General features: G+C 37.6%; 1 protein-coding gene across 7 annotated transcripts; it reads right to left on the bottom strand.

Moving 5' to 3' along the window:
• Nucleotides 1–3,964: 3,964 nt before the first annotated feature.
• LOC139122495 (uncharacterized) lies at nucleotides 3,965–14,140 on the bottom strand. Of its 7 annotated transcripts, none has more exons than XR_011549485.1 (7): nucleotides 13,590–14,140; nucleotides 13,200–13,345; nucleotides 12,461–12,526; nucleotides 12,043–12,135; nucleotides 11,370–11,465; nucleotides 7,767–10,371; nucleotides 3,965–6,585 (listed from the first exon to the last, which is right to left on the bottom strand). XR_011549485.1 is itself a non-coding variant. In XM_070687898.1 (6 exons), the coding sequence occupies exons 5-6, from the start codon at nucleotides 8,096–8,098 to the stop codon at nucleotides 5,766–5,768; spliced, it is 1,152 nt and encodes a 383-aa protein (XP_070543999.1). In that variant the 5' UTR covers nucleotides 8,099–10,371; nucleotides 11,370–11,465; nucleotides 12,043–12,135; nucleotides 12,461–12,526; nucleotides 13,590–14,140; the 3' UTR covers nucleotides 3,965–5,765. The 7 variants fall into 6 exon arrangements, 3 of the variants coding, with proteins under 3 accessions (XP_070543999.1, XP_070544001.1, XP_070544000.1); XR_011549484.1 differs by having other exon boundaries at nucleotides 13,200–13,358; XR_011549487.1 differs by lacking the exon at nucleotides 13,200–13,345.
• Between the last annotated feature and the right edge of the window lie 1,142 nt (nucleotides 14,141–15,282).

Genomic DNA, 15,282 nt, shown 5'->3' on the forward strand with positions numbered 1-15,282 from the left:
TTCAGTCAAGCAACCGAGCAACGGTCATTGGTGACCTTGGGGTCAAGGTCTGAATGACCTTGATGATGATTCCATCCTGAGGCAGCAATGTGGGGATGGAGTGGAAATCCCGAGAAATGGGGGTCAGGATGGAATCCAAAGCCCGGACACTTGAGAGAAAGGGAAAAAGAGAGGAGGAGACAGGGGATGGTGGTGGGATTGGCTGAGCAGGTGTGGAATGAACCCAGCGGCTGAATGAATGAATGAATGAATGAATGGGAGCGATGAGACAAAGGCTTGATTTTGTAGTGTCGTGTGCAAACGTGGCTGATTGGCTGGGAAAGAGGATTGATAACAGTCATGGGTAGAAGAGCCGATTGGCGAAGGGGACGTCAGTGAATATGTAAGAAAGGCAGATAGCTAGGTGTAATTACAAAACACATTTGTGATAAAACACAGATTCCACAATATATATATATATATATATATATATATATATATATATATTGCTTTTTACATATATCATAAGTTTTTCAAGAATAGCAGTGTCATATATTTACAGTCATTGCTATAATTGTATTTTCTATAGTCCTCTACAATCCTATCTAAAATTACATTGTCTTCAAAAAGACAGAAGAACTTTCGATACTCTTACATTTTTTAATCATAGGAGTAAAATGCAGATATTTTTTAAATCCATCGACAAATAGAATCCACAAAGATTCTTGAAGCTTTATAACCTTATACAAGGATATGGAAATCTACGGATATTTATATATCAAGAGTAATCCAGCCCCCCTTCTTCATCTCCACATTTTGAGTAACAACCCCTTGAAGTTTTCAATTTTTTTAGTGACCCCCTTACCCCACACATTCCTCCCAATACATGGTGAGACACCGGTGAATCGATAGTGCTTTGACCCTGGACATGTGATCTCAGTCCCCGGTAAACTCGTTTGTTGATTCAGTGATTCGTCTTAACGGTTAAGAACCAAAAAATAGGGTTCCTTCATCAGTCGCTCTCTGGTTTTGTATCCCCTCCGCTTGGTTGTGTGATTATTAAGTCATCTTATCAAGTTATTGAGAGAGTTCACCACTATTTACAGACTCTATAGTGAGCGATCCCGTGTGTGGTGTGATATTACAATTAGCATGACCAAGCATCGATGTAAGTTCTCAGGGAAGATGTTATCTTTTGTGGTCAGAGACACAAGGCTCACACATCGTGTTTCATTATATTTGTTGTTCCTCAATTTTTAATTGTCAACTTGTACATCTTTCTAACATATTTACATGGAGGAAATAATATATTGGTTTTACCACTAGTTTATTGACTCCTGTCTTGTGTTTTAAATTTTCACAATTTACAGAAGTCAAATAGTCCCCTTTAGATAGTGCCTATGCCATTGAGATATTGCAACAGAAATCCTGAAATCTGATTTCTTGGGTCAGAAAAGGGAAGGAAAACATTGAGTGTACTGAGGTGTAAAGTAGACCTATGTAGTGCATGCGTATATCATAAGTGCTAGGAAAAAAACATTAGAATTGCTTGTGGTAAAAACATTTGCAAAGAATACATGAGAATAAGGTTTCCAAATTTTGCTAATTTCTGGTGCATTGTGACAATTTTTTTTTCACTTCTGTCTGTTATGTCATTATTTTTCATCAGGCCACGACAGGATCAATTTTTTTCCTTCTATCTCACTGGGTGACAAATTTTTTTTTCTCAAAATCCTCCATACCCCCCAGAAAACAAAGGGTTCTCCCCTAAGCAGCAGAGTCAGTGAAACTGCCATATCCAGCTTCACTTTGCTTGTGTCAATCTTGTCTTCCCAACTTCTGTAGCTGGCGATTTTGTCAGGGTTGGTGATCTCATCTTATCTTCGAGGAGAACACCCAGCTCTTCCTGTGCCTGTTCTGTATCTCCCGTTCTGCCAACGATAGCGTTCCTGACACCGGCGTACCTCCGCCCAGAATGCACTAAATATGGGCCTCGATGCCTTGCCGTGCTTGCCTACATCAATCTGCTGCCTCAGTGCAGCCTCGCCACCGCCCGCAGGGACAAACCAGTTTTACTATTCCTTATGCCCCATCTTTTCTGAAGAAATCGTAGTGAGCCCTCTTGCTGTCCATTCTCGTATGTTTGTGTTTCTGGCTGAAAAAAATCATTGATGTAGAAATATTTGCTGTCGGGACTGTTGAAAAAATCTTGGCCATTGAACTCTGCGCCTTTGCTCAGCATGGGGCCACTGTGGGTGACATACGTCTAGCCATTGCCAAGGACCATTTTTCCCCCTCTTGTACCTGAAGTCCTCATTGCCACTAGTGCTGAACTCCAGACAGAGGGCTACAGGACTAACCTTGTCGTAGGGGTTGTTCCATATCTTGAAAGCACCATCGTCAGGCAGTGCAACCCCCATCTCATGGAAAATGCGCCTGGTGGTGAAATACAAATGGAAATGGAGAAGTGATCTGATATGAGGGGTAGGGTGGATGAAAAGTTTTGCCACAACTAGCACTGGCGCACCAAACAGCAAAGTTTAACTACTGGGGCCAGTTTAGGATTTTAGGGCCTGCTAACAAAGCCTTTGCCTCCTTTGCACTCCTATGGGCAATGATATTGTTCTTATCTGGGGCGGACAAGGAACTTTTCTGTCTTTGTTAGGGACTGATCAGTTTCTTCAGCCTGGGGGGGGGCGGTGGATTCATGGGGGGGGGGGTCACCCTGTTTTTGACTTTGGTGATAGGGGGGTCACCATGTTTTTGAAATGCCCAATAGGGGGGGGGGGGTCAGTGTGTTTTTGAATTTTGACACAGGCTCATCATTGCCTAAAATGCTAGTGTCAGCCACAAATTTCATCATTCAGTTGTATTTTTCGGCGCGCCCTTCAGGCGCTTAACTTTAATAATCAGTCTTATTTTTCTGCACGCCCAACTTTAACATATCAAGCATACATACATCAAAGATATCTGTATGTTCAATATTTTTCAGCGTGCTCTTCAAGCTCATTACTTTAATATATCTGACATTTTTCAGCATGCCCTTCAAGTGCATGACTTTAATATACAAGGCATATATATCAGAGATATCAGGATGTTTCATATTTTTCGGCGCGCCCTTCGGGCGCCATACTTTAATAAATCAGAGATATCTTGATGTTTGCTAAGTGAAAGTGTAACATGATGAAATCTGCATTTCATATGAAAAGGATGACAAATTCCTGATACTTTCCTGTTCTCTCAAATATTTCACAATATATATTTGATACAGTGACTTATTTTAGAGATAGAAAAATGACAAGATATCTTTCCTTCTCACTGATGCAATTATCTTCCTTTGTTTCACAGGTTTTCTGTAGAAAGATGCTTTTTTATGAACAAAATAACAGTTAAAAAAGGCAGTTTTTGTCATTATTAGCTGTGCTTTTATGGTTTCAATGTTACAAGAAAAGGTCCTCTCAGACACTGTACACATCAGATTTGGCTAAAAAAGCTCTCTATGGCTCCTCAGGAGATTTAATTGGATGGTTGGCAAGTCTTAGCACCCATCAAAGATTTTGATTCACTGCTTTTTCCTCTTTGATATTAATGATTGACATCCATTTCTGTACAACAGTTCAGGTTGAGCAGAGAAAGTGTGAAATACATTCACAGCTCATTCAAATACACCTCATTCAAAATGTACTGTATTCAAACTTTAAGATTGACACTTTGAAATTCCTATCTTACAACTGACATGTCAACAATTTCATTAAAACATAGAATGACTATTTAAAATATAAATATATGTAAAATGTAAAATATAATATATATATATATATATATATATATATATATATATATATATATATATATATATATATATATATATATACTAGACAGATACCCGTGCTTTGCACGGGTCAAATATTGAATCGAATCATCATTAGACAACATGGGGATATCTTATCTATAGAAACAATGCCATATGGCAGGAATGACTATGTAATTTTTTTAATCATTACTTTATTTCATAGAAAACAATACTTACTTATAAACAACATTCTCAGTAAAGCAATCCTCACCCTCAAAACTATCAGACATGACTCGTATATTAGAAAATGACAAACTCTCGAAAGTGATAAAGTCCAATGTTTGTCCCGAGACTTATTAATTGTAATAGCAAAGGCTGGACGAATCGGAAATTGTTGCCTCCTTAAATCAAATGGCAAGCCAGAATCTGAAGGCGTAATTGTAATTCCAGGTAAAAATACTGACTGTCCCGCATGTTTTCCCGTGGTAATAATGGCTTCAATAATGCGCTTACCAAGATTAGCAATTTTTAGCCTTGTTCCATTTAGAAGGCCTTGTGAAGGACTAAAATTTCTTATAAGCATAATGGGACAGTTAATCATTATTTGATAGAAAATAATACTTGCTTATAAACAACATTCTCAGTAAAGCAATCCTCACCCTCAAAACTATCAGACATGACTCGTATATTAGAAAATGACAAACTCTCGAAAGTGATAAAGTCCAATGTTTGTCCCCGAGACTTATTAATTGTAATAGCAAAGGCTGGACGAATCGGAAATTGTTGCCTCCTTAAATCAAATGGCAAGCCAGAATCTGAAGGCGTAATTGTAATTCTAGGTAAAAATACTGACTGTCCTGCATGTTTTCCTGTGGTAATAATGGCTTCAATAATGCGCTTACCAAGATTAGCAATTTTTAGCCTTGTTCCATTTAGAAGGCCTTGTGAAGGACTCAAATTTCTTATAAGCATAATGGGACAGTTTTTTTCAAACATAACTTATGAGGGGGGAGTCCAGATGGTGTAAGTGAATTAAGAAATTCTACTGGGTAAAGTCTGGCATGATTGGTATCAGATACTGAGTCTGCACTATAATAAGTTTTATAGATAGTTGAAGGAAATATATCCATGACTTTGGAATTTATACTGTCCACAGTTGCATTAGTTGGTGCTAAAATAGCTCGGTTAATGGCACTATGACCCAAATCTGTTGAATCTCTCAAGTTTGGAAAGACGTTATGTATCAAAGTGCAAACAGTATCATTTACATCTTGTTTTTTCTCTATGCAAATATTTTTGGGTAACTTAATTTTTGGTTTGTCATCATGAAGATATTCAGTCTCAGTACCATCTCCAACACGAAGAAGAAACTCTTCAAAATCTCGTTCAGAATCATGTGATTGACTACGAATACGCATATTGATTTGCAAATTAAAGATGCGGAAATGGGTCCACAGAAATGACTTTTGGATACAACTATCAACAATGTCTGCTTGGGATCCATTGCGAACGACAGGCAGAACCTGCCTAAAGTCCCCCCCATCAGAACTACTTTTCCACCAAATGGCATATCTGAATGCATGATGTCACAAAATGTTTTATGGACACACTCCATCACATATTTGTGGATCATCGGTGCTTCATCCCAGATGACAATAGATGTATTAGAAATTAACTTAGCAAGAGTACTTTGTCTTGAAATGTTGCATGTGGTGTTTTGAAGTATTGGTATTGGAATTTTAAATCTAGAGTGAGCTGTTCTTCCACCGTCAAGCAGTTCAGCTGCTATACCTGATGATGCTACAGCTAATGCAATGCGCTGTTTTGAGCGAACACGGGCTAATATAGTGTTATACAAAAATGTTTTCCCTGTTCCACCAGGTCCATCAAGAAAGAACAGAGATGATGCATCAGGGGATTCGATGGCTTGTAAGACAGCATTGTAAACATTAAGTTGATCTTGATTAAGCATCTTTTCATTTTTGTCTGCTTTTTATGATTGTTCTTCAACAGAATAGCAAGTTTCATCTTCGATAAGACAGCTAGTAGCTTTCAGTTGCTGTTGTGCTTCAGGCATCCCTGGAAAGTCTTTCAATGATTTCCCATGCTTGTTGAGTAAATCTTCAATATGACGAAGTGTACAATTTATGATGTCATCTGTAGTCAAGTTACTCCTACTATTTCTCATTGTGAACTGTATATCCTCAGACATCTCCCTTGTGAATTTATTCCAAATATTAAGAGGTTCTGCAGGTTCACAAAAAAGTAAAATTGTTACAAATAACTGACGAATTTGATTTGGACTTGCATAAACAGAAGCTTCTCTGAGGCATTCAATCCATTCTTCATCATCCTGTAATAGCCCTCTCTTCAGTGCTGCTTCTTTAAAGGTTGAACAAATTGTACCATCTGGTAATGTTCGAATGTCTTCAAATGATATGCTTCCTGGTACATGATGCAGTAAAAGTCTAAGATAGAACCTTTCTCCTTCTACAGGGTTAGCTTGATATAGTCTCCCAATAGCAAGTCCTTTCTTTCTTGGTTTCCACTCACATGTAGTTGCATTCCAGGTAAAGTGCTCTGGGAAATTATGATAAGGAATGAGTCTTGCATCGGATATTTCACTGTTGGCTTTGAACCAAGCTGTCAATGTTGTAACTTTAGAATGCTGGATAGCTTCTGCAGCACGGCCTTCACGATAAAACACTTTCTCTTTACCAGGAAGATGAACAGCTAGTCTTTGTATTGCTGGAGATCTGTCATGTAAATCATAGTGAAATATCCGCCAACATGCTTCTGTTGCAGATACATACCTAGTGAAAGTAGTAAAGAGACACTATATTAGCTTCTGATTACAGTTATAAATATTATTTGATATTTCATTTGCAAACATAAGGCAAAGTTATACTATTAAGAAAATTGTTGGCTATGGACTTCAAAGTTTTTGTTTCATATCATGCATACACATGTTATTACAATCAGACGTGCGCATCTCTCAGATCAAATACAAAATTTGGAATAACCTTAAATTACAAAAAATGCCAAAATTAAATAGTAGTGTGCTTTTAGTGTATAACTTGTTTGTTTACTGTGCTGTTCATATCTTGTTCTGTTTTTTTTTTAGTTTGTCAATTCGAATTTTGACAATGATGTAGATTACGGCTTGGTACTTATGTTTGAATTTTGTATTGTTATCACATTCATTTTGCTTAGGAACATCAATAGTGGTTTTGGCAGTAAAGGTACCCAAGTCCTTAAGAAATTGGACAGGTATTACTGTAAGCATTTGAAATTGAAATTGTTTGTGCCATTTATCAAAAATAACCCCACAAATTGTTATCTGCAGCATATTTTACAATTTGACACTAAATATGACTGCCCTGTTCAGTCTTCAAGAATGCCTTGTTATGCATATTTTGAGTTAGTACAGAATATTTAAGGTCATAGAACCAAAAAAAGCTTAATATATTCACTAACGACAGAAAACTACATATATTGACACAAACTGAATACATCCGAATGAGGTTCACGTAAGGGAAATTTATTATCAATATCAAGGCAATCTGCAAGCAGAAATGAAAATTAAACTGACAAAAAATTCCTTAAAATAAAATATGTAGATATGAACACAAACCGAACAATGTCGAATACAGGTAAACATTAGGAACCTTTGAATAGCTTTTTTGATCAGAAATTGAAAAAAATCTTTCAAATACACTATTTATCAACAAAAAATGATCAGCTCCTTTGCATATTTTCAGAACTATTACGTTTTCTTTGACAGAATCCAATCCTTCACCTATAACACACACACACACACACACACACACACACACACACACACCAAATAGTAAGCTGACAGATGCTGCCATTTCTGAGGAAACTGACAAACGTACAGACATGCATACATACAGACAGGTGACTGACTATCTACTATTACCCTTTATCTTCATACGTCATATCAACATATATCAACTGCATGTTTAAAACTTACCTTGCGTCAATGAAGCGTTGGATTTCATTGATACTCTGCTGTGTCTGTTGTTGAAGTCCAGCTATTATTCTGTCATGGCCTTTGTACACGTACTTGTAGAGGTACTTCACTGCAGTCACAGAAGAACATATTTCAACATTGATATGGGCTTGGTATTTAGCACTCAGATATGGATTGTACGGAACTACCCAACGGTTGTCTAATATTGCACCATGCTTCTCTATCTGTATATTTTGATCACGTCTTCTGTATACTGGATATCCATCCGGATTTGCTACAGTACATTGGGAAAATTCTTTAGGAAATTTCTTGGTACACTGGCCATTATTCATGCATGGACTGCTTTTATTTATTTGTCCTCAGGGTCCATGAATCATATGACTTGTCACAACTTGGTGTAATACTGGAAGCGAGTCAGGATCTGGTATTTCAGCTGACCCAAACTTATCATAATCTGATGGTGATTTTGGTTTTGATGATGGATGAAGTATTATTAGCATGTGTAAATGAGGTAGACCTCTCTTTTGGAACTCAATAACGTCTACATATGCTAAAACTTTTCCAAATATTTCCTGATGAATAATTTCCTTTATAAATTTTTTAGACTTAAGATGGAACACTCTCACTATGACATCTGGGCGATCAGTGGCTTGCTGTCCAGGTAAAATATTGTCTGTTATCTCTGGCCATTTTGGATTACAGGTAAAGGTTATGAACAAATCTGGCTTGCCATATCTGCGTACTATAGCCATGGAGTCTTGGTAAAGTTGATGCATGTTTCTTGGTCCGCCAATAAAAGAGGAAGGTAAGATAATTTTAGTACCCACAGTTGATCCTGTTACATCTCCTGCAGCTATTGCGTCACTTAGCCCTTGGTAAAGTTCTGCCCTCAATTCAGTCTGATGACACTTGAAGTAGTTCAACCGTTCTTGTTCAATTTTAGCATATTGGTCAACAACATATTGATGAAAAAGACGGCCACATCGCAACAAAACATTAAAGTTGTCTCTTTTCATGAGATGATATGCATAGAATTGCATAGGTGACACATGTCCAACCTTATTACCAGCTTTTCTAATGTTAATTGTCCAGCCATGTTCACCAAAAGGTAAAATTAGTACATAATGAAGTGGATCATATTTTGGATGCATTTCATTAATATGCATCACCTTGTATCCTTGTGGATGGCTATTTGAACTTGCATATAACACAATGTCTCTATTCATAGGCTGGTCATTTGTTGTTCCTGGTATGATGACTGAAATCTCAGCTGTTGTTGGCAAGTTGTAACGGCGTTGATCTTTCCTAACGTCCGCATGTAAGATCAATTTCCATTCAGAATTGTGGTCCTGTGATATGATTTCCGATGCATGCTTGTAAACTTGTACATAGGGATTATTTAGATGAAGCATAGTCTGCAGATCTTGTACATTGAAGCCTGCAAGTCACTATTCCACTGAAGTCGATTGTCTGTCTCATTAGCTGAATCATGAATGTAGATTTGAGAAAATTTTGGAGTTTCATCTCCATTTGGATATAAGTTTCCTATTAGGTGATGAACAGAACCGCTTATCCGAAAGGTATATGGTCCCTGTCTCGGTAAAACATCACGATGTACTCCTAACAAAGCAAAGGCAAGGCTAGAGTTGTAGGCTCTTATGTGTTCTCTGAAATGTTTCCCCCTGGTGTTGTCTTCTGTCAGGAGATTTTGTAGGAGTGGTGGTGGATCACTAATGGGTGGGAGTTGCACACTACCTTGCATACAGCAGGTTGAAAAACATGCATTAACACCAAGTTTACCACAGTGGGTTTCTCCTTTCCACATATATGATAGACATGATTTATCTTGAAATACCATATTACCAATGCTTGTGTAGTCTGGTAATGGGTGTTCCACATAATCACTTAAACTATGAATAGCTGTATTGTGAGAAGTTAATTTGATTCTTTTATTTTATTTACAGTTGTGGAAACAGAATTTTCTTCAGTGTTATTTCTTTTTTCACGTGCATAAGTTCTCTTGTAGCGTAGTTGGGTTTCCCGAGACTTTTTCTTCGGAGGCATATCTGAATTTAAAGTTGACTTGTGTGTTCATCAACAATCTGTGCAGCACATACATCAGTCGTAAATTCTTCTAGGAAGTCACTTTCATCGAATACATTTTTTAACTGTGAAGCCAGAGAGTCCTTTCAGTGAGGAGATTTTCTTTTTCAATCATCATACTTTGTTCTCTGACTTTTAACGATTTTACTGTTTCATTTAAATTACCTAGTTCATTTTCTATTTTTGATAGAAGAACTTCCGATTTTTGTCAAGTGCTTTAATCTTTCTTCTCACTTTTCCAAAGTCTCTAAGGCTGATTGCTTTTGTTCACGATACACGTCATAGCCAACAGCTTTGATATCTTTGTCTATTGTTGTTACCGTTTCATGGATAAACATCTTCAAACTCTTTGCAGCTGAAGTCTGTGTAGTGCTTGAAGGTGTCGCAGTAATACTCACTGACGAACTTGATTGGATGAAAGCAAAATTTGTTCCCACCTTTGACGTGGATCTACCATATAATTCACTGGCTGACAAAGGCTGTGACTTTGGTGAGGATGCTGCTGTAATTGCAAAAGAGATCAGTTCTTAGATGAATAAAAAGAGCAAGTCAGATTTAAAGCATCAAGTTCAAAAATTTATGTACAAAAATATGATGATATAAGCTGCAACGGAGTGAGTGAATACAGCGGCAAGTGAAGTTGTGCAAGTAGATATCCATCTGTTAATTGCTAAAACTATAATTGTCATTTGGTTTTTCCTATAGTGTATCACTTACATAAATTTAATGAACAGTTGGTAGCAATCCATATTGTTGTAGCCGACTTGTTGATATGGACATAATCATGATTGCTATGGTAGGTTTGATAACTTTTATTGCAGTAGAAAAACAGGTCCAAACATTTTGAAACATACTACCATTCAAGTGACAGGTTTTTACTTTCAACACACTGGTGAGGTACTTAAACATCATCTGAGCCAGATGTATTTACATAATTATGGATGTTCTTAAAACCAGCACTGAGAGATCCATTAGCTTTAGTGGAGTGTAAATTTCAACCTGATATGAATAGCTACCATACATATGCATAACTATTATTGTAGCTAAAAAAGAAAACATTACACAGTACTTCAAATATCCCATGATTCATTCTGATTTGTACCATCAGAGATGACCCAGTCAAGCAAGGTGTAACCCGCATGTGTGGAGAAAATTGTAGACTACTAATAAAAATTATGAAAACTTACTTTGAAGGAGACTTATTCTCAATAACCATTTCAAATTTAATTTTAAAATTATGCATTACTGAGAGAGAAGATACCAATTTTATATCATTTTCAAACAATTGCATTATCAGCCAAACAGAAAAGTTTGAAGTAAAATGGGAACACTTGAAGCACCTGTTTAGTCAAACAAAAAGCTATTTTTTGCATTTTGCGTATTGTGATGTATTGAATATTTTTATCAAGCTTTGTAAAGCTCTTTTGAATATATTTTACTGTAGAAAAAGCGCTATAGAAATTTTAAAACATTAAACATTATTCAAATTTTCATAACTACCTGTTGAAGCAAAAGCCTTAGGTGTCAATCTGATTGACTTCAATGGTGACTCCTTTGGAATCGATGTTTGGCTTGATATTGGTGTTGTGCACGTATCTATAGAAAATAGTAAATTGGGAAATTGATGTTATTGCAATTCCTTGCTCATTCATATGCATACTTGCAAATAGGTCAACTTTTTTGTTACAAACTTGTGCTATCATCTGATCATAGAATTTTCTACATAATGTAATAATCCCAGAGCCAGAAGTTTTCAAATTTTAGATTCTTAACTTTTTGACCATGTTTTTTGCTTAATTTACTTACATGCATGATAATTTTAACCCATCTACTTGCGACCGAATGCAACAGTCATTCCTACATTTATTAAGTGCAGGTTCAAAATAGTGATCTTTGACTGCTTCTACATTGTAAGGCTAACAGCATACTTATTTTTGGAACTGTGATGTGACTATGAGGACATTCAATTATCAACCCATTCCTCATACATTCACAAACCTGACCCTCAGCTGATTAGTTCTGCCCTCAAGACTACTATAGCAATAGACAGATTGACTTAGAAACATAAGGATTATGTACACCAGATAAATACTGCCAATACTGATTCCTCTGCAATATATCCATGTGGCAAACAGAAGCAAAAATGTAGAAGTTGTAGATATGCAAGACTCACCTGCAAAGACTTTTGATGTTACGGTTGGAGTCTTCAAGCTCTTCAATGGCGACTCTTTTCTGGTCAGTTTCTGATCCAGTGTCTGTGTTGTAACTGCCACACAAAAAGATTTGTTCAGTTAATACAGAGTTATAACTTAATTGTTCTGTTTTCCTTTCCTGTCCCATCATGTTATCATGCCTTCGTTTCATTGATACAGTGGTGTGAAATAAAGCTGCGTCTGTTTATCTCACAAAGGAGGAAAAATTTTGACAGCACGTTGCATGTTCAGTGGAAAACAAAAGGATCCCTTATGAATGTCTACATTAGTCCTGTTTCAGCATACTTCAATTACCATCATCCACATTTATATGTCCGTACACTTTGCTGTGCCAAAGTGGATACTAAGCAGTTACATTGGTAATGTACATGTACTTACCAAATGATGATTGCGAGGTCTGAAGTTCTGCTATGGTTGTGGTAATATTCTTGCGTTTTGGCATGTCTACAGAAAGGAGAATGTGAACAAAGATGATAGGTATTTTGCATTAAAGACAACTCAGTACTCTGTCAACTATAATAATAACACAATTATTGTTTTGAGTTACATTTGTCTTTCTTTATTATAAGGAAAGTTGGGCAATTAAAGTAGAGATAAGAAGTTGATAATTCATATGTTAAGCACTTCAGGAGAGGGTACATGTATATGCACTCGGCTTACATAGTTTACCACTGATATCTCAAGCTCGAGTACGTTGAAAGTTTGTTTCACTTCAGCGCGACATAAAAATGACGTTAAAGTCATGGGTACATCATGGATATAACATGTTCGCTATACGCCCCTATCATAAATATTTCTAATAGGGCTGACATAGATACATGGAAAGTAATAAAAAAAATATCATTCACAAAACACTGCCTCAAGTCAAAGTAAACATTACTGTACTCATGGTTTTAGAGGAACCACGCTGTGTAGTGTTTAATGTCGTCGGCTTTTTAATCCATAGAACTGACACGATATCAAACCCCTCTGTCACTCGTTCTCTCATAGTTCTCGCAGTCGCTGCTGCGCATACCATGACTTACATGACTGGGAATTTGTCGATAAATTTCACGATAAATATTACAAAATTATGTGTGAGGCGTCAAAAACTGTTAAATTTAAAAACGAAACTTTCCTTTTCTTGAAGTTGAGTCTCCGTTCAAAAATGTCATTCAATAGAGAATGCAAAGCAGGTGCGGTCGATGGAATTTGGCAAGGCCGCTTTTGTACAGGTGTGCAAGTTGACGGTTGAAATGAATGACCTCATGTCATGCTGCATGGCTGCAAAAGTAAACTTTAAAATGATTTCAAAAGTCGGCAAATCAAACAAACTCAAAATTGTAGTCACCGCATAGAGTGTTGTTGTGAAAAGAAGAATAAGGATAGGCGTTACTTAGTCAAAAACAAAATTCAACACCCGAGTCACTGTGAAGTCTTAGTCAAAAACGAAATATAAAACCACAGACACAGTGAAGTCACATGCCATGGTGCACGCAGAAATTACACGTTGCAATGGTTGGCTTACCTGATAGTTTTGCTCACAATAAACGAAATCTTCTCCATTAAACTAAACATAACTTATCGCCGTAGCAAATCCCCCCCATTCCCCGTCAATGAGTTCCGCGAAAACTGCTCGCTGTATGAACGGCCGTACCGGGACCACTATCTTGACACGTTGTATATTCCTCCGAGGAGTCTGGAAATACTGTCCGGTCAAATGCAGTGCGGCAGGCTTTATAGTTCAGAAATACAGTCTGCGCATGCGTACTATGTCGGTAACTTTCGGATGTTGGCCGAACGATGGCCGATCATCGCCTTTGTTTCGGCCGTGAGTGTACGTTTGTATGTATTGTTTGCGTATTGTTTACACTCACAGCCGCCATTTTCAAAAGCGAGCAGTGTTCGGCGACGGCGAATGTGAAAACTTATCTATGTGTAGCGGTCGATCCACGCAATAAACGATGATGATTTGGGGAGATGTCAGACAAAGCTGGTAGGTGAGCATAACTATGCCATCAGATTGGTGCTCCATTGCCTCAATTCGGAGAAAAATTGGTACGCAAAACGAAGTCTCCTTATTTAGTATATATATATATATATATATATATATATATAATACATATATATATATATATATATATATATATATATATATATATATATATATATATATATATATATATAATTTATGTCCACCTTTTGTTTTACCTATGTCGCGCCCCGGGGGGGGGGGGGGTTCACCCTTTTTTCGAAATTTGGAATAGGGGGGTCACCCTGTTTCAAAATTTGGAATGGGGGGGGGTCACCCTGTTTTCAAAATTTGGAATAGGGGGGGGTCAGCCACTTTTTGACGTCGGCAAAAAATAATCCCCCCCCCCGGCAGAAGAAACTGACCAGTCCCTTATATAGATATTGAGCCCCGTCAGTAGTGCCTTGATATCACCAACAGGTACTGCCCATGCCTCATCTACCTCTGGAACCACTGGTTGCAGCAGATCATTGTTGAGCATGAAATTGTCCGGGTAGCTGGCCATTCTGCCTATATATCTTTTAAAGTATTTTCCACCAGCTACTCTTCCTGAGTATAGCCGTTGAGCCCCTCCTTCCATATATACCTTTCCAGAGGTGGGGTGAAGCTCTCTTCCTTCTTAATCTATAGCGCCTTGGAGAAGATATTAATGGCCGGCACAATATCAAAAGAACTGAATCCACAAAGGATTATTGATGGATTCCTCATGTATTCTAATGTATATTATATGGAACATTTCACATGGCGCGAGTCTGGGTCGTCCTGCCACTAGCTGGGTGGGCCCGACACTCTCTGTCTCATTTCTGTGAGCAACAACTTGTACAGGATGCAGTGCAGTTTTTATCTTTCTCTTTTCCTTGCCACCCCAGTGCTCGTCGGGATGACCTCAATGACAATGCCAGAAAGGGCGACTACCCAACGGCCACTGGTAGGGCGGGAATGACAGCAGCCAGTGTGCTGCTGATAAGTACATCTTTTAGTGATGTCCAGGCTTATATTGAATCGACCCAACAACTTGTAACTGCGCTAATAAGCAGTGGCTGTTCTTGCAAAATAAACAGCAGCCTGGTGGCGTCTGTATAGACTGAGACGTGCACCATATTTCTATATTTTTACATGAAAGCCTCCTTGCGCTTGAAATATGTTTCTGTTCGTTGTGTCATGGATCAGCTTCAGTACCCAATATTCG

The sequence above is a fragment of the Ptychodera flava genome, chromosome 22 (assembly GCF_041260155.1).
Source record: "Ptychodera flava strain L36383 chromosome 22, AS_Pfla_20210202, whole genome shotgun sequence".
Classification (NCBI taxonomy): Eukaryota; Metazoa; Hemichordata; class Enteropneusta; family Ptychoderidae; genus Ptychodera; species Ptychodera flava.